General features: G+C 38.5%; 1 protein-coding gene across 1 annotated transcript in view; it reads right to left on the bottom strand.

Moving 5' to 3' along the window:
• Nucleotides 1-396: 396 nt before the first annotated feature.
• Nucleotides 397-20,551, bottom strand: part of LOC307164980 (uncharacterized protein) — a 33,374-nt gene continuing 13,219 nt past the window's right edge. The window contains exon 2 of the mRNA XM_079882232.1: nt 397-2,956. Coding sequence (XP_079738358.1) covers nt 1,920-2,945 — 1,026 coding nt within the window. The 5' untranslated portion in view covers nt 2,946-2,956 and the 3' untranslated portion in view covers nt 397-1,919. The remainder of the gene's footprint in view (nt 2,957-20,551) is intronic.

The raw sequence follows: 20,551 nt of genomic DNA, 5'->3' as shown, positions 1-20,551 counted from the left end.
TGCGCAGAGAAAATAGTATGGTATATATTATGGAGATAAATTGTAGGCAGCCTATCACAGGGCAAACATGTGAATGTTCACAGTGCATTTTATGCAAACAACTCTAATCGGAGTTATAACTATATTTACAGTAGTCATAATTGTTATTGCGTATGTGTATGCAGCATGAGTCAAATACAATCTTCTGTTCGTGAACAGTTGTATTTCATTCATTAATCTACGTATTAATCTTCACGAACAGTGTTTGACTCATGCTGCATACACAATAACAATTATGCCTACTGTAAATATAGAGTTATAACTGGGAGTAGAGATTTGTCAAACATACACCACAACAATGTTTTCTTTGGTAGAAAAAAAAATACAAAATAAAAAAAATAAAAACACCAAGACTTTAAAAGCAGTATCCAGCTTTATTTAACATATTAAAACCAAAATTGCATTCTATAAAGTGAAATATGTGAAAAACAAAAAGCTTTTGATTACATGTTTACACCAAATGCATGAGTTCAAAATTCAGCGCATTTTACGACTGGTGAATCAAACACTTCAGCCGACTTCAGATACACTATAGCCCTATCCGGACGGTAAGTGTTTCTCATGTGGACGTCCATAAAAATAAATGTGCATGTCACCTCAGTGATAAAACTCATGCATTCGGATGCCGATTTATTGACGATGGAAGAGCGAGTTTTGTGATCCTTTGAACCCGGGAACTCACAGCTCACGTGGTCAGTCGCATGATTGTCTGTCAGATGCCAAGTAGGGCCTAAATACAAAATTACATGAGGTAAAGTTTATTTTTTAAGGTAGTCTATATAATTGCTGCCATAATAACGAACCATTTCAAATGTTTATGTGCTTTTCTTCTTTTTGAGCGGTGATGAAATATTGTTCTTGTAAATGCTTTACAGCATTTCAGTAATACAGTAATAGCCTACGCTAGATCTTTAACATGCATACGAACAGTTATTGTACGGTGCTCTGCAGTGGACACGACCTTAGTGTTTGTCAAAAACAGTAGGGTGACCATACGTCCTCTTTTTAGACCTAAAAAAATGCGTCTGGCCGGGATTTTTCTTAATTGGCCAAAATGTCCGGGATTCGGCTTTTGCTTTTTTAGTCGCCGTTTTTGCTTTAAGCTTTAGGTCCCGCCAGTGGGTCATGTGCGTAACGCAAAGATTGGTTAAACTGCATCTTAATCAGGAGCATCAGGAGGACAGAAATACATTTGTACTTAAATAGTGCTGTAGATTTTATTTTATTTTAAACTATGGCCCTGAAAAGAAACAGTGTTATGTAAAAGGTGTTAAAAGCTAAAATATTTTTCCCTAAAAATAGCGGGCCAAAATGTGAATGGAAAGGATGTATTACTTTATGTATTAAGGTACAATAACATAGTTGCAAGGTTGTGGATGCATTTGTCAAGTATTTGTTGTTGCATTCACCCCCCGCCACCCACACCACACACACACACACACACACACACACTCCATACGACCCCATGAGAAACACTTACTGTCCGAATAGGGCTTTAGACTACATCTACAGTAATATAGACTGAGCACACATTTTACTCTAGTAAAAATGTCCCAAAGCCTGATTTAGCCACCATACTGAAAGATTTGAGGTTAGGTTACATGTGTGAGATTTTAAGGTAGTATTCTCTATAAGTTTCTTTTAATCATAAAGATAGTTGTTGAATAGTGTTGTAATTTGTAGTTACATCATCTGTAACTAAATAATCTAAATCAATAATCTATAATAAACAATTACAGCCTTGTTATAAGCAGTGCATGCAGATATCTAAATAGTTGCTTGAGAAGTTATAATTAAGGTATTTAACTGAAGCACTTGGTTATCCTTGGAGTTAAACCATCCTGGTATGTTTTCATGATTGAGCGGGTGGCAGCGGGACTTCAGTCGGCAGGGTTTGGATCATTTGTTATCTTTATATCCCGGCAGAACAACACTGGTTCTTTACCGATACCCAGTTTGTACTGCCACAGATATACAGACTCTTTCGGCTCCAGCTCAAATGAGAGTGTTTCTTCCACTTCAGTCAGTTCGTTCCAGCTTTCTTTTTCAGTGTTGACGTGTGAACCTCCATATTCTGCAGAAAAGGAGAACTGAACCTTCGCAATTAGCTTGGCAAGATCTCCAGTTTCAGCTGTGACTGACGTGGCTATCTTCCAGTTGTGTGTGATCTGGGACATCTTCTCCTTATCGTATCCAACCTTTTTATTGATTCTGTTTTCATATTTTGATGGTGATTTTTTGTCATTAAATAAATATTTAATCTTTTCCCACGTGCCACAGACTGGGCCTTTAGTTACTGACAGCCCACCAGGAAGGAAGTTAAGAATAGCAGGATGAACAGAATAGACACAAATGCAATTGTCTTCGCTTAAGTCTCTACTGGTGTAGTACTCGTATCCCCACTCTGAGGCTGGCTTGAGGAATGAGATGCAGCCAGCCATATATTTGCCCCAGTAATAGAGGCCGTTTCTGAGGTTGGGATGGAGCTTGTATTCTACACCTTCGGAGTCTTCATTCAAGTTTTTTGTTCTTCGATAAGTGCCCTTTTTTTGGAAGATGATGTAAAAATAGTTTTTGACACTGTAAACGTCCAAGGTTGCAAGGTAGTGGTCTCCGCCCCGGAGGTTGGGATGAAGGCTGAAAACTTTGGGATCGTTGTCTGTCTCCAGGCTGGTGACTCTGCGGTAGGAATTGCCCTTGATGACGTAAAAGTAGTTAATATCACGAATGTAGTGGTCTCCATCTTTGCAGGCAGGGTGCAGACTGAAAATAGAGGTTTCATCATTTTCTTTTAAAGCATATGTCTCCATAAAGCAGCCGAGATCAGAGCGGATTATATAATTGCGGTGGAAGTTTGCACAGATGTCAATGCCTTTTGCTTTGCTCTTGGGAATAATGCCGCTCATCGTGCCTGAACCTGCAACACAGAATAAACCAAACATTCAATCTCCACTAGGGCTGAGAGAAAAAAAATCGATTCACCTAGCTTTTTTTTTTTTTTACATTCAAAAAGGAATTAAAAGTGAATTTTGAATTAATCTCTTTTTGTAAACTAAAAAAAAAAAAGAGATGTGGATTTGGACGTTAATTAAATTACCACATGACCTTGGTGTTTGTCAAAAAAACAGTAGGGTGACCATACGTCCTCTTTTTGGACCTAAATTACCTAATTACGACCCCGTGAGAAACACTTACTGCAGTGGCGGCTCCTGCAAAATCTCTCAGGGGGGGCAAGTGTTTGGATGATTGATAAGGATTCGGTCCACCCATGCAATGGATAAATGAACAGCTTAAGCATGTAAAGGCAACTTCACTACTTTAATATTAATGAAAAATAAAGTGACTCTTACAATAAATCTCCTTGTTTGTTTCTATATGAGTGTTAACAATTCAGCAGCAAGTCCAAATCAATTCAAACAAAGCCCAGCCAGGATGCGAATTTCCAAAAATGTTTACTCCAATTTCAATTCAATAAGAAACAACTGAAATCACATAACTCACTATTTACGCTAACGTTACTTGCTCTGGCCAGCGTAGCGCAAATCGCTCTGAATCTGAAGGGCTACATTTATTAAACGAAATATTCCGTCAGATAAATATTTGTTGTGACAGAAATATAGTTACATTTTCAAGCATTTTATCCAAAATTTAAGCACTTTTCAAACCTTAAACACATCCAAATTCAAGCACTTTCAAGGATTTCAAGCACCCGTACGAACCCTGCACATACTCACTATTTACACTATTCACTATTTGATGTACCTTTAAAGACGGTGGCAGTTTTCAAGTGCTCCTCAAACACCTCGTCTAGCGATGCTGAACCAATTTATCCTGATAACTACGACGGCTGAATGTTATTTCTTTTAATGACACGATAGAATTAACTGCGTTCGCAACAATGACGTTGTTCAAGTTCAACTGGCCTCAACTCGCGAGATGTCCCAACAGTCTCTCTCGCTCTCGCTCTCTTTTTTATTTTATTTTTTTTTAATCACATTTGATAAAGATATTAAAGTAGTGTTTCATATTTTCTTGTTGTTCAAATTCAAAATTGTTTTCAAATATTATTTGTCACTTAATCTTAAAGATTTTTAATAGTGTATGTTTGTTCCCACCAATCGCTGCACAAGTTAAGGGTACGTATGATGACGTAAGCACGTTAGTGCGAGCCCTCCCGGAACCCATAGAGAATGCATTGCAGTGCCTGCAGTTCGAAAAAAAAACATCTTTGAATGTAAGTCTATGGCAATATGGGAACACTCTGGGCGATTCTCAGCCAGAGTGAAATCGCCCAAAAAGAGGCGGTACTCCACAGAACGTGACATGGCGCTGATTGGACTAGACATTCTCTGATTACAGAGGCAGATTACAGTGACGGCTAGCGTAACTCTGTGGTTGAATGCGATTGTGAATGTGATTGAAAAAGTCCCTTTGACACTTTGGTGGTGCGTCGCCCAATCGCCCTAATGAAGAAACCGCCCCTGACTTACTGTCCAAATAGGGCTTTAGACTACATCTACAATAATATAGACTGAGCACCCATTTTACTCTAGTAAAAATGTCCCAAAGCCTGATTTAGCCACCATACTGAAATATTTGATTGTTGATTTCGACATTAATAATAACATGTTATTTCGACATAATAAGGAGGACATTGTAATATACATTAAGCCAAATTTTAGCATTCTTATAATGTTTTTCTATGGGAGGAAAATGCTTAACGTGAAATTAAACGTGTTGCGTTCATATTCTGGACTAATCTGATTTTTTTTTGTAGTAGCCTATACTTTATTATGATTAATAAATGCACCCACAATTATCCGTGAACTTGATAAATGTTGCAGACATGTTTTACTATCCACAAACAAATTGCTTTCAACTTATGTGTGTAAAATTCAGAATTCAACGAATGTGCAGCAATTTGTACATATCGATCTCATTTGAGTGTATTCGACAATGCTTAACGTGTAATTAAATCGCCTAGATAGCCTATTTTGCTTCATGTGTTATTAATAATATTAATGTAACTATTATTGTTGTTGCTGCTGTATGGTCCATGCTAACAGTAGATTATTATAATTGAAGAGGTTTCCATACAGCAACATATCGCAACATTCAAATCTGAGTTGGTGCTGCCGCTGACCCAGAGAGAGATGTCATAAAACAGCTTCACAAAACAAAACACAAACAGACTTTAACCTCATAGTATCATTATTTCTGTGATGCAATAGGTAAAATTATCAAAGAAATACTTGGATAGAAGTTTAAAGTTCGAATATAGCTGCAAGCAGCAATTACCGGGTCCAAGAAGAACAAGACGAAAAGACATGCCAACATGGCTGAAAGTGTCAGACCAACTGCAACAATGAGCAATTAAAGACATTTAAAGAGGATTTTAGACGAAATGGCTGAAAAAATCATATGAACTTTAATTAAAAATATGATTTAATTATCACTTTCGACCAATAGGTGGCGCAGTTACTAAACTTATGTGATGTGGTCAGAGTAAAGTGACAATGACACATATAAAGTTTGGTGTCAATATGTCAAGGCATTGCAGAGATAAAGCCTGAATAGTGCTTTCGGCATCATGCCTCAACTTTGCTGCTGCGCTATACGAAAACGGTTTCGTCTATCGACACGAAATCCATAACTTTTAGTCGGCATGGTCTGGAGATGATACGATTTGATTTTGGTGAAAATTGGACAAAAGGTCTAGGAGGAGTTTGAAAAAGTAGATATTGAATGAAAATCAAGAAGGGCGGACAGGAAGTTCGGCCAAATAAGGAAAACTTGGTATCTATGTTCTCGGCTTGACCCAGGGAATCTATTAAAGGGGGGGTTAAATGCTCATTTTCACTCAATCTCCTGTTAATCTTGAGTACCTATAGAGTAGTGTTGCATCTTTCATATCTCCAAAAAGTCTTTTGTTTTATTAGATTTTTAATTGAAAGATTGGCTGTACCGAGTCTTTCCGGAAAAAAACGAGCGGCTGGGGGCGGGCCGTGTGGGCGAAGCTAAAGCTGTGCTAACGCGCCGAGCTAACAACACACAGAGACATTTGTTCAACAGTTTTACTCACCGTTCCCACGCACGACCGCGAACCTTTATCATTGTGACTGCTCGATCCTTAAGCAATAGACGATCTGCAAATCCGCCGATCTGGGCTTTGTTTATTAAACAATCATCGTCGAAATGCAGGGAACAACAGTCTATCACAACTCCGTTTATGCTCAGGAAAACAAACTCCATCCACGGGCTCCTTAACGCTGGGTTCTTTGGGAATCTGTGCAGGGTTGTCTTGCCCTGGCAACCAAAAACACACTTCTTTGGTGACACTGACTTCCCAAAAGCCGGGCAGGGCGCTGATGGCGAACTGCTTTCGCTCTCTTGCTCTGGTCTACGAGTGCGCGCGCGGCCGCGATCTTACCGGAGAAGTGCCCTTAGGACCCATATAAGGAAATTCCGCTCTATCTTACGTAAGACAGAGCCATACTCGAAAAAAACTTTCCGAAACTTGTGACAAACCGGAAGGAGTATTTTTGGAACAACTTAGTTTTTGAAACATTGTCCATGTTTAGCAATGGAATCCAACTCTTTACCAGTGTAAAAAACTCAGTATGCATGAAATAGCATTTCACCCCCCCCTTTAAGACCAGTGGCATTTCAATAGCCAGATGTATTCAAGAGTTATTAGCCTTTTTGGAAATTTTGTTATAACTTTTCACAAGGTGACACTGCCCTGAAACTTTTTGAGTACCTTCAAAGCATGGTGCCGATGACTCATACGAAATTTCGCAATGTTACGTTGATGAGTTTATAAAGTATAGTATAGTATATTATATCACAATACTGTATTGAAGTCAATGAGAATTTCATGTTTTATTCTATTATAGCGCCACCAAGAGGCTCAGTCCCACCATTTTTTTTATGTGTCCTCAGAGTGAGTCCATACATCTGTGTCAATTTTGGTGAAAATATCTCAATTCGCTTCAGAGTTATAGACATTTATATGAAAAAACACGTAAAAAATGACTGACACATGACTTTGATTGAATTTTACTACCCCTTACTATCAATGTTTTCGCATTTGGGCATTGGCGTTAAGCTATCGACCTATGTTTCCAAACTTCTGACCGTGGTTTCGTCTCGATTTGTTAAACAGTTTCGAAGATATTGGCAAAAGCTGTTTAAGCGCTAAATCACAACGCTACACAAACCGTAAGGCAAAACCTAGCATGTTTGGTATCGTTGGACTTAGCAAGGATTTTCCGAAACTTCTCAGGCTCCTTCAGTAGCCTCAGATCATGCTTGTGATGACATGTACCAAGTTATGTCTGAATACGATAAAGCGTTGTAAAGATACAGCTTAACGTCTGTTTCACACATACAGTGCAATGCATAAGTGAATACACCCATGCTAAAGTTGACTAAAAAGAGGAATAAAAAATCATCTTTTGGAAATTGAACTTAATGCCTTAATTTAAAAAATTAGGAAAAATCCAACCTTTAAGGACACCAATTTTCTTTGTGAATGAATAATGTATCATAAATAAATGTTCTTCCTTAAAATACAGGGTGCATAAGTTTGGACACCCCTATGTTAAATTCCCATAGAGGCAGGCAGATTTTTATTTTTAAAGGCCAGTTACTTCATGGATCCAGGACACTATGCATCCTGATAAAGTTCCCTTGGCCTCTGGAATTAAAATAGCCCCACATCATCACATAGCCTTCACCATACCTAGAGATTGGCATGGAGTACTTTCCATAAGATCATCTCTCAATGCAAATCAAACTAGCTATTAGGCTATCTGAAATAAAACCATGCCCATCTCTAGGTATGGTGAAGGCTGTGTGATGATGTGGGGCTATTTTAATTCCAAAGGCCAAGGGAACTTTATCAGGATGCATAGTATCCTAAAAAAAATATAAAAAAAATACTTAAAAATAAAAATCTGCCTGCCTCTATGGGAATTTAACATAGGGGTGTACTCACTTATGCACCCTGTATTTTAAGGAAGAACATTTATTTATTTACGATACATTATTCATTCACAAAGAAAATTGGTGTCCTTAAAGGTAGGATTTTTCCTAATTTTTTAAATTAAGGCATTAAGTTCAGTTTCCAAAAGATGATTTTTTTACTACATTTTCAGATGAAATTACTACATTTTCAGGTCAATCTGTGTTCATTTTGACCATGAAACATGCGCTGTCACTTTAATTCAGCGTTTGCAGCACAGCAGAAATAGACTCGGCGCGGAAACGATCTCTGCACTGCTGTATACGCACCGCTCCTGGAACGGATCGACGGACTGCAACCGCGTGCAGTGTGTGAAAGCTCTGACCTGCTAACATGGGTACGGGAAAAAATACGCACCAGCGTTACGTCTGTTCATGCGTTTAGAGAACGGTTTGAAAAATCAACTTGAATTCCATTTTTTTTTGTCACCACTGCCTAAAGCTGATCTGGTTAAATTTTAATGCAAATCGGACAAACCGTCTAGGAAGAGTTCAAAAAAGTAGGTTTTTTGGACATTTCAAAATTACGGCCATATTTCTATGACGGCAAATGACGTCAAAGGCTGCAATCAAATTGTCATGAGCTCAGGAATCAGAGGAAAAATAATTTTGTTGATTGGCCTTACGTTCAAATGTAATTGACCTTTCGCCGAGCCCCGCCCCCCTTAGTTACTGTTGCTACGTCCGACAAACAAATGGTCAAACACGACCAGCGCGACAGATTGCCATGACGGAAAAAGGTATACCCGTGCGTGTCAGTGACCTTTTTTGGAGCAATACCTCCGCGATATCCTCTAGATTGAGGCAAAAAGGGTTACAGTATGCAGTGGAGGGATATATTATAATATAAAAATACGCAATGAAGGAGACACGACTACTATCTACGTCTCTATCGAGGCTAATGCTTACCGGTGTTCATACACATCATTTGTGATTATGGCAAAGAACAAGGAAACAAGTGTTTAAAAGCATTGTAAGACACTTACTTCTGTTGTGTTTTTGTGTGAAAGAAAAAACTGTCTCTGAAAATAAAAGTGCTGTCAGCAATAATTTCTTATGTGTGTTTTTTCGCATTCACTATGACTAAAATTTTAAATGCTGCAACACATGGGAGTTATATTTCCGATGCTGTAGTTTATTTGATCAGTCACAGTATATCATTAATCAAGCTTAATTTGACTTTTCAACTACAATTAGGCAGGTGAACTGAAAGCTTTTACAATCTTTTAGCTATAACTTAGGCCTATATCATTGACAAACGTATGTGGTGCATTTTCTTCCAAAAATGATTTTCTTTCTCAAATTCATGCTTCAAGTTGACAAAGCACAATAAACGAAATCACACAATAACTGTTTAACCAGACATAGCCTTAATTTGCATCTAAATAACTTGCATTGATTGTCTTTCATAATGCACTTACCATAATATTTATAAGGGGGACAACAGATCACAAAAATCGCGGTTGAGACCATAATATTTATTAGTGGGGCAAGGGATCATAAAACTCGCGGTTCAGACAATATTATGTTTTTTGAGTTACAGATAGGATAGTTTTTCAGATCAGAAAAACAAAACAAAAAAAAACTTTAGGCTAAGTAGCCATCGATACCACAGCCAGCAGGCGTATTTATGCCTCGTAATGTTCGACACATTTAACTGGGATTGGGGCCGTCCACACTGTTTTATCCATTGTAGGCACCGCTCACGTTGTGTTTTCGGCTTTGGGAATGCACACAACTCCTCCAGACAATCTCTCGGGGTATGTAGTGTCCGATTTACAAACGCCATGGGCGCACGCTTCACCATTTTGCTAATGTTTGTCGGACCTGCTCACATAGTAACGGTTGCTATGATGTGTGATTGGACAATGGCCGTTTTGGGGGAGGGGCCGGCGAAAGGTCAATTAGCATACATATGAGTGAAACTTTGGACAGGTGGTGGCACTAGAGGGAATTAGTTAAACACACCAAAATTGGTGTATTGAATGTTGGGACTGTCCTCTATCAGAATGTCAAACCATTACAACTTTCCCACAAATGGTTCTATGGGCTGCCATAGACTTCCATGGCAGAGGAAGAATAATAAGAACGGGAACAGATACAATAGGTGCCTACGCACCTTCGGTGCTTGGCCCCTAAATATAATGTGATATATTATACATTTCCATATATGTAAGGAAACTAGTGCTTATATTTTTCAATATACTGCAATAAATGCACACAATAAAGAGTAAAACTTTGACTATCACATGTAATGCTATTTTTGTCTTCATTTATAAATATTTGATATGTATCGAGTTTTATTCCAATTCAACCAATTTCACTCGCTCACACGCCACACTGTGTATTTCTCACGCTGAAAAGGCAATGCCAACCAAGTTGTCCTGCAAGCTTTATAACGTTGTATACGAGGCGCGGGCACACAAAGTGAACTTTCCTGCCGCCAGCACGTATCTCGGCCAGATTGCGTTCGTTACAAGGCAACATAGATGTGCGAACGGAAGTTGACGGAAAATTCTCGGCCACCGTACGTTCGTTACTAGGTAACCAACAACATCGCGCGAACACACGTCGTGATGGAGAAGGTAAGTTAGAAGAAAGCTTGTCTAACATTTTTAGGCTAGAACATTTAATATATAGCCCATCGTAACATTATTATTGATGCAGTCAAAAACTCTACAACTACTTTGCAACCAGTGGCTCGTTCTTCGTACGTTGCTTATTACATCCGAGACCAAATGACACATCCAAGATGATATCATCGTGCTAATCATGATCCGGCTAATTGGGTTCTTCGAACTCACCTGTTGTTTATGATTAGTATCGCTGGATTGAGTAATCTGAGATAACTGCGTGTTCATGCGCTGGTTTAAAAGGGGATATGTATCGATCGTAGAAACATTGATCAGCAACGCTGCTATTGGCTGTTCAGCGTGGCCAAAGAGCGCGCACAGTTTTTCTCCTCAGCAGAGCAAGAACTAATAGTCGAAGTTTATTCGGAATTTTAATGTTTAATCAAAACGCCAGGGAACACAAAGTCTGCAAAAGCCAGGAGAGAGGGCTGGCAAAAAGTAGCAGACAATTTAAATCCGTTAGAAGTGGCCATGTTAGATGTTTTTATCACTTAGCCTTATTTGTATTTTAATAATTGCATAATTAGGCTACTTTGTTCATTGTAATGTCAGAGTCACCACACTAGAACATGGGAACAAATAAAAGTGAAGTACAAAAATATTCTACATAGCCTAATGGTAATTTTTTGTTATATTATAGTCTCTTCTCTTCTATAAAAGGCACTGTTGAATAAATGGTTGTCTGTTTATAAAAGCAACCAAGAAAAAGGCTGAAAAAAAGAAAAAAAGAAAAAAGAAAAGATCTTAGTAGCCTACACTGTAAAATAATTGTACATATTGCTGCATTAAATGAAGGCCGCATTAAAAGTAATGAATTGCTTCGACTTGTGAAAGTGAAAACTGATAAAGTTATGTTAATGTAAAATTATTTTGCCATTGATCACATTTTCCCGAGTGTAGTTCTTTGTAATGACATTGTGTTTTCCTCTTTTGTGCACTTTTACATAATACACACTTGTATCTGTTCCCAAGAAAGTGGTGGCTGAAATATGTGCAGTAAGTGGACATTTTCTAACTTTCCAAAGGAAAGAAAGTAGAAGACTTTGTAATGTCCATTTGTTTCCATTGCACTGGACAGTGAATAAACCCTCTCAGATAACTGTCATATGGAGGAACTAGCCTACCTGCAAGTGCACACATAACTTTACTTCATTTATACTTGTATGCTTTATGGCTGCAATATAAGTTGCAGGATTCCACATCTCCAGAAAGGCCTACAGAAGAGTCTGCACACACAGAGGAGACATAGGCCTACAGGTGGGCAGTGGATAGACAACTTTTCCTTTTTATTTGTTGCATGAGGCATGTGTCTAATATCTCTTGTTGCAGGCACTTGACCACTGGCTTTTCTTTACAAAGAACAATTTAAATAAAACTCAAGGAACTAAGCATATTTGTCTTTTATTAAACATTTAATTTTTTTTTTTTTTTTTTTTTTGGCAATGTGTAATATGGCACATGCAGCAATGTCACAGGCCCTGTCAGATGTGCAACCCTCAGACTTTTCAGACACTGAAATCTTCCCTTTAGTTAGCTGAAGTTCATTTTCATTGTGTGCCCTTGTCCTGGCTAGAGCTGCATTATAACTGGTTTGGGTCAGGGAATGGGGTCATAAAACACCTGTCTGCAGGAACATGTCATAATCACCTATGGAAAAATGCAGTTCTGTTAGGATCAATAAGTGTATGTAATACAGTGAGCTTGATATTTAATTGTGGAACTTTCCTCACCACTTTCAAATAATGTGCAGGAATGTGAATCTCTGAAAATTCTTAAGTCATGCACAGATCCTGGCCTTTTTGCTTTCACATTTGTGATTATGGAAGATTTTAGTCAACTGCCTTTTTTTTATTTGATATAATATTATTAATCTGGAATATTAAGAATCCCAATAGTAACTGGGCTGCACATTTACATTGTGAACCCCCTTTCTGTTCACATAATCCCCTTCATTGAGGCCTTGATGGCAGCCTATAGTCTAGCCTAGTCTATGGTACCAATCACGTTAGTGAAGCCTGAGTGACATACTGTAATCGGCATGGTCATGATTGTATGATCTTCATAAAAAATGATGATAGCCTAAAGAAATTGCTTTAAAAAAAACTGCTTTACAACATTGGGTCTTAAGTGGCTTGGAAATGCCCCAAAAAAAAAAAAAAAAAAAAAAACTGTTTTTTAAACCTAAAAGCGCCAGGTAAACTCCAAATGACACGACAGACAGCACTTTCCATCAAGTTCTCCGCATCTCCAATAGTGTAAAGGAAAGAGCCACTCGCAAATAATCTTAGGGCAATGCAAACAGTTTGTGCTGTATTTAAAGCCAGACTCCGACAAGTAGTGATGTGCGATACCACTGGTTTCCTATCAGATCCGATACCAACTAAAATGAAGGCGAGTATCGGCGATACCGATCCGATACCGATACTTTGCCCAAAAATTACTGTTTGTGAAATTAAAGTAACAAGTACACTAATTATTCAAGTAACGTGCAGTGAAATCTTGTCATTGGTAGGCTGTGACCTATCAATGTGGCATATGTTAATAGATTCATTCAGTTAATGTAGCAACCCAAGTTCATATCAGGCATCATCACATCGCTGCATGCATACAGCAAAGTCAGTCATATGTGAGCACTAGCGGCGCCAGGATTTTGATTGTAGGTGGGCCCCCAGAAAACTGGATGGGCCAGTTAAATTAAAATAAGCCAAAAAAAAAAACGGGTTCCCCTTCATCTCCGTTTCAGCGCTTTTCTGCGGCACTGAGGACAGCAGGGCCGCGGGAAGAGGTTTTATGTTGGGGGTGCTGATTTGGGGGTGGGTAGGGCGTCACCACTTTTGAATAGGAAACAATATCAAGACTATAAAACTCGTCAAAAAACGCGCACAAACTCAAACCACCTGACTGCACATCACATTTTTGACTTTATTGATTCTGCTTTTATTCGTAATGCAATGGACCGGTCAACGGGACATAAATGAATCATTAAAGGATGGGACTTTATGGGACATTTGCACAAAAAGAATAATAACTTACCGTAGCCTATTTTATAAGTCGCTCCAGAGTCGCATATCAGTCAAAAAATGCGTCACGAGGAAGAAAAAAAACATAGTCCAGTGCGACCTAAGTCGCATTTTTTTAGAAATGTATTTCACAAAAAAAAAAAAAAAAAAAGTTACAGACAGTTCTCCATTAAGGACGTGAGCGCACTAAAGCGGCACTAAAATAATGTTTTAAAACTTTCACAGAGACCTCAAACTGAAAGCACGAATCCTGTCATTAAATTTAATTTCGTTTTAATTGTATCTTAATTTTAATCGATGTTTCATCAACAAATTATCTGGATTTTAATAAATTAGTAAATATAGGCTATTAGAAAATAGTTAATCAGGACACTGAGGCGCTGGCGAACCTGGAGCTCGTCTCATAATGAACCGAAACTCAGCGTAGGCCTATAAGGTAGCCTAGCCTATTGCCTCACAGACCTGAGACATATAGATAGCTTGAAATGTCTGCAAATGAAAAGCAGAACAATTCTTCAAAACAAAAGAAAACAGACTGCGCTGCTTATGTAATTCGTATGAAAATGAAATGTGCATTTCTCTCTGGCGCTGCGAAGATCGCGAGTCGTCAACTTCATCTGTCTATAGCCGACACTGACATAAAAAATAACTGTTTTATTAGTTAACAATTAAAATGTCTCCTGCTATATTGAACATATTTGCCTGTTCCTTACAAAACACTGACAGTGGGGTTTTTGACTTTTTTTTTTTGTTGTTGTTTTGAGCAGCTGCAGACAAATTCTTTCGACACACACACACAATATTGATAAACAGGATTTTTTTTGTTGCTTTTTTAATACAATTAAAATTTCATTTAATTTATTGTTTAATACAATTATAAGCCTATTATTTTTAGATTATTAACAGCAACAACAGCTGTAAAGATGAAGTTGACGATCGCCATCTCCGTATGTGAACGCACATATGAGAGAAATGCACATCATTACACAACCAGAGAGTAGCCTATTTCTTTTTGTTTTAAATTGTTAAAAAGACAATTTCAAGCTTTCTTAAGATATATTTCATGTCTGTGAGGCATATGCTGAGTTTCGTTAAGTTAGGATGAGATGCGCTCCTGTTTACGAGCAGTGCAAGTGACCGCGCGGGCGCCTCTATGATTGTGTTGTCTGCTTTCTGCTATATTTGGTATTTTATTGATAAATTGGTTGATAAAAAAAATTAAAATTAAGATACAATTTATACAAAAAGAAATTCACTTAAAAAAATCATTTTCTGCAAAACAAAACTTAAGTGGTCAAAATCATGTCTGGACTGAGTGGCTAGCGTGCGTGCTGCTCTGCAGTTGTATAGTGCCATATTACGCTCATGACTTGGCAGGCGGAAGAACAAGTAGTTCCGACTAAGTTGGCATTATTCAGATAAACGAGGGTAATTGTGGTTACTTTCCGCTGTATTTCTATTTCCAATAAACTACATATTTGCTCCAAATTACTGAAATATCGATATTTTGATAAGATAATCGATTCTAGAACATACAAAGCTGGTATCAGAGATATCGATATTTTAGTATCGATCCGCACATCACTACCGACAAGTCGAAAATAAATGTGCGTTTCCAACAATTTAATAATGTAAACGACAATCTCACGAGTCACGAAAAAAAAAAAAAAAAACATCTCAGAAAGTGCACTATCGCGCTGCGCTGGACTTCCCGTATCATCTCCGCTTATGAAGCCGCGATCTAATCCTGTTAACATGAAATAAGCCTGCTCCCGAGCAGGTTTGAGCTTGCGCATCTGTTGCTATGACAGCAAGTCCAGGATGAGCTTCGAAGAACCAAACGATCCAAGATCATGCCAAATCGCCAACAATCAAATCCAGCTAACTAAGTTAGCGACCTACGAAGAACGAGCCCCAGGCCAGAAGCTTTGGCTCAGTTTGGCTAGCTTACGTTTTCTGAAACTAAGGGAATTGTTAGTGGGTATGGGAAGGAAGGAATGAAGATGTATTTCTTCGTTTTATTTTAAATTATATATTATACTATATTAATAGTATTTCTAGTTACGTTAAGGCTACATGCATGTATTAAAGCAGAGTGCTCTGGGTAATATTTTATATCCTGTCAAAACATTAATCATTGCCATTGCATTTGTATTTTTCAAAGATGTCAGGGAAAAAGCAAAAAGATATTTTATTGTCAAGTGCCCTCACTTTTGTGAGGTTCAACCCTGCAGTTTCCCCCACTTGAAAGGGTATGCTTGCCTCTGAAGGTTTGGACTGGATTTTACTCAATGACCAGGAATTTCTTTTCTTTCTTTTATTTGATAGTTGTCGTGGTCAAAAGCAGGTAAAAAACCTTAAACACAAACACAAGTGGGTCAATAAAAAATACAATAAACCCAAATAACCATAATAAGACATCATAACAAACGATCAAATACTTAATTTTAAACATTAGAAATTAATCTTGACAATAAGTAAAAAAAGAAACCTCATATCTAAAGCACCCAAATAAATTGAAGACACTTTTAAAACACTACTCAAATGAGTTTAACCTTAAACTCTAGCAGCGTTAACACAATACACAATCCCACACTTTCAACTTTTACCCTTTTAAAATCTTTACAATACATTTCTTTTAACTGTACTTTTAAACCTTCATGATGTTAAATGTATAACATTTTAGCTTACAATTCAAGCACATGATTTTTTTTTCTTTTTTAAATACACACATTTTTCCCCAAGTATAACTACATGATTCACTTAAATGTTAAAATCCACCACACTGCACAAACGAATGCTCACCGACTCCTTCCTTGTACAAACAAGCTTTAGTCCTGCAGTATCATTTCCAGGCCCAGTTTCTCCACACATCTTCCCAGTCTGCTTACCATGCTGTGAGTGAATTCCCCTAATCACCAGATTCTTCCCACCTGGTGGCTAACTAGCTGTCTGCAGCTGGGAGCCACACCCAGTACCAAAGCACCTAGGCTGAAGGGGTGTGGTCTGCAGCTCAGCTCAACATTTATCACTCAAGTGGGAGCCCCCTACCCCTGTTATCAAGGCATCAAAATGTGCAACAAACACTTACAACACAAAACACATTTCATAAGCTGGAGTGTGTACTCTTGTGTACACACACACACACACACACACACACACACACACACACACACACACACACACACACACACACTTACTCTAATATGTAATTTGTTCACAATGTCCCACAACACAATAAAACATTATACCATTTCGACTAGTCATGATGATGATAATGAATGCGGCTGTTTACACTCAGGTACATTACCATGTTTTCTATGTACAACATTATAAATGTAATTAATAATCCCACGATTATAATGAACAACGCGTTATGGTTATTGTGTTATTGTGTATTACTCTCCATTAGGGCTTCTCCCCTAACTGCATGTGATCTCACTCCAAGCTTTTGATAAAACTTGAGAACCCTGCATCCAGACTTTCACGTTTCCATGGTAATCAGTCACTCGTGCATCAAGACACGCCCATGCTCGCACCGGCGCTGTATCCATCATTTTCATAGAGGTCGCAATGAGTTCAAAATGGCAAAAAACTCTACACTACTTTTTCACGAAAAAGTCAAGCACTGTTGTCAAGTCAAGTTGTCGTGTGGTATCCGAATTGTTGCACAGTGATGAATAACTCTGCTTATTATTACAGATGTATGGACTCAGTTGAATAATTAACAAGTTTTGTTGGAAATTGAAAATGTTTGCTACGCGCAAACATGCGTTTATTTTCAGTCTTTCTTTTCTAATTCGTAATGTCTTTTATTTTCACAGATATGTTATCAAAGCCCTTCAAATTAGAATAAAGATGGTGATTGTTAATGCTGAATTTGTATTTTAATACATTAATAGCCACTTGAATCATGCAGCGTTGTAACGTGTAGCCTACATGATGTCTACCATACTGTATATAATTTGGTAACACTTTACAATTAGATAAAAACGTTTGTAGATAAACTTAAAGTTGTCTTGAAAAAGCCTAACCAGAAAGTACTTTTAAAAGCTTGGAGTTTGACTTAGCCTACACAAAAAAAACAAAACAATTTGAAATATGTAAACAATATAGTACAATAGTGTGCAAGAACATATCTTTCTTTCTTTAAAGGGGACATAGGCTATCATGCTAAATCCACTTTTTTAGCCCTTAAATGCATTTTGTTGTATATTTGGAGTGTTTAGAAGTACAGAAAAGTTTAAATTATTCTCTTCAGGTGCTTCGTTGATATCTTTATGTTCTGTTTTGGCCTTATTTTTCAACCTGTTCCGATTTTTCTGTTATCTATGACGTTTTGTGCACTATTACGTCACAGTATTTGCAGCGGAACTGCCAAATAAGGACATTGACTTCCAGCCCAACACTTCGAGCAATCCGCCATTTTTATTTCTCGCTGCAATTTTGTAGTCCAAGCTAAAAGATGCAGAAGTTACGAGAGGGTAAGTTAAAATGTTCGGTTGTTGGAAGTAGTAACCCACACACTTCATTACACCGTCTAATGTAGATGAACTGCCGCGCTTGTGACAGGGTGCATGTTTAAAGGCCGTGTTGCAGGTTTTTTTTTCATCGAATTTGTGCAGTTTACTTGCTGGTAATAAACATTTAAACTGTTATCCATTGTATTTTATGTTGTTGGGTATCACAAAGCGGAATATAATACGAAAAAGTAGGTACTATCTTACAGCAGTTTGCAACGATTCTCCTTTCCCCCACAATGCATTGCATTACGTCACGTTGGGGAGAGAATTTACCAAAGCCCGCGGCCCGCATTAATGCCGCGTTCCAGGCAACCTGTATCCCGTGTTTTTCCAACTCGTAACTGGGAGTACATCGACCTAGTACGAGTTCACGGGTGGGAAGTCACGGGTTTGACTGCCGTTCCAGTGCACTTTCACGGGTATAAGGTTGGAAAAACACGGGTTACAGGTTGCCTGAAACGCTACAAAGTCGTGAGTCGTGGTTTGAAGTCGTGATTTACGTGCTCAAAAACCTGCCTGGAACGCAGCGTAAGAGTGACTAGAAAGACGAGTAGCAGACGAGAGTATTCAGATAACGTTAGCGCAGATTATAGATAAATACATAGATATAGACAGACAGACCGATAAATAGATAGATAGATAGGCTAGTATATAGAGAGACAGGCAGACAGCCAGATAGCATAACGTTAGCATAGCTAGCTAGCAGCTAGATAGATAAATATATAGAAATATATAGGTAGATTGACAATGGTGAACTACTGTGTTTGTGCTGGTGTAAAAACTCTGGATGCTGAGTGAGGCACGTCACATCTGGTCGCAGGGTGAGCTCCTCGACCAGCGACCAAAACGCACTCGCTTCCCTAACGTAACAGCACAAGCTTTCCAACGCAGTTTCCATGGGACGGCACCGCCGGCGCCCACATAAAAACACAGCGACAGACACGCGGCGGCTACGTTTGCAACAACATTTTCACCGGAGGAAGAGATAAACGCTTAGAAACACCCATATAGCTAGCATGATGCCTTTTATTTCTAGATGACAAGGACAAAGTTTACCAGTAAGTTACTACGACAAAGATTACCGGTACTTATCTGAACTAACGTCATGATCACTGCCACTAGATATAAAGAAAACGTTGATTTTTCACTCGGTGCTATTCAAGGACAGTAAAAAAAAAAAACGTGTCGTTATTGTGCATTGCTGCTCGTAGACTAGCTCCAGTGCTCATTGCTGCGTTGCTAAATGATAGCAACTCACCAGGACACTTCACCAACTCTCCACTCATTCTCCTCGGACCATGCATTTAATTATTAAGTATTTACGGCATTCCTAAATCCGAACCACTGAAGACGCAGTGGCTGAGTTTGTTTTCGAAGAGAATATTCCCCACGATCAACGTCAATGTTTGCGCGAATCATTTCACACCAGACTGCTTTACAAACGAGGGTCAGTAAAGCTGGTTTTGCTAAGAAGCTGCTCCTGAAAAAAATGTATCTGTACCAACTATTCGTGTTCCTGCTGCACCTCCAGAAGAAGAAGTGAGTGTAACGTTTTATTAACCTTTAGCCTATAATTAATATTTATATTAATCTTTGCAAATCGCTTGCTACACGCTTCACAATGTGGTGGCATTCAAGAGCGTTCAACTCGTAAATACGATCTATACGAGATGGCTTGAACGCACCATAATACTAGGCTGAGGCTACCTTTCCTCCACTTCTCCCCAACGTGACGTCATCACCGAATTGCGTAAAAAAAACGTTAATATCAAAAACGTAAAAAACAGGTCTTTGAGGCCATTTTTGGGACATTTTAAAAATTATATACATATCTTGAGTGATTTATGTACCCATTAATCGACAGTGGTGGTTAACCTGCAACATGGGCTTTAACTGAAAGAACGAGCAGAGAGAGAGAGACCCGGTCGCGCGATCTCTCTCTTCGGAGCCAGGCGAAAGTGTAAACAAGACACCATCTCCAAACTAGACGGTCTTGCTTTCTCTCCCTCGCACATATTAATCAAAATAAATCGACACGGTGGTAAAAGGTCGGAAGACCAAAGTTTCATGTGTAAATACAGTAACACACCATTGCGATACATCCATATGAAGACGTTGTTCTGCAGGCTCGTCGTCTTCATTTTCATCTCGCTCCGGCTCCGACTCTGGCTCGAACATGTAAGGCTGGCTGGACAAGTCTTCCGTTGTTGACATTTTGTTAATAACGTGTGAATAAAAAGTTTCTGTGCCACTAGATAATCGTATCTCTGCTATCAAACTACAAAAATGGCCGAACGGGGTGGAGTTGAAC

This window comes from Squalius cephalus (assembly GCF_949319135.1).
Source record: "Squalius cephalus genome assembly, chromosome: 9".
NCBI lineage: Eukaryota > Metazoa > Chordata > Actinopteri > Cypriniformes > Leuciscidae > Squalius > Squalius cephalus.
Note: the sequence above shows the minus strand (reverse complement) of the source record. Positions and strands in the feature narration are given on the sequence as shown.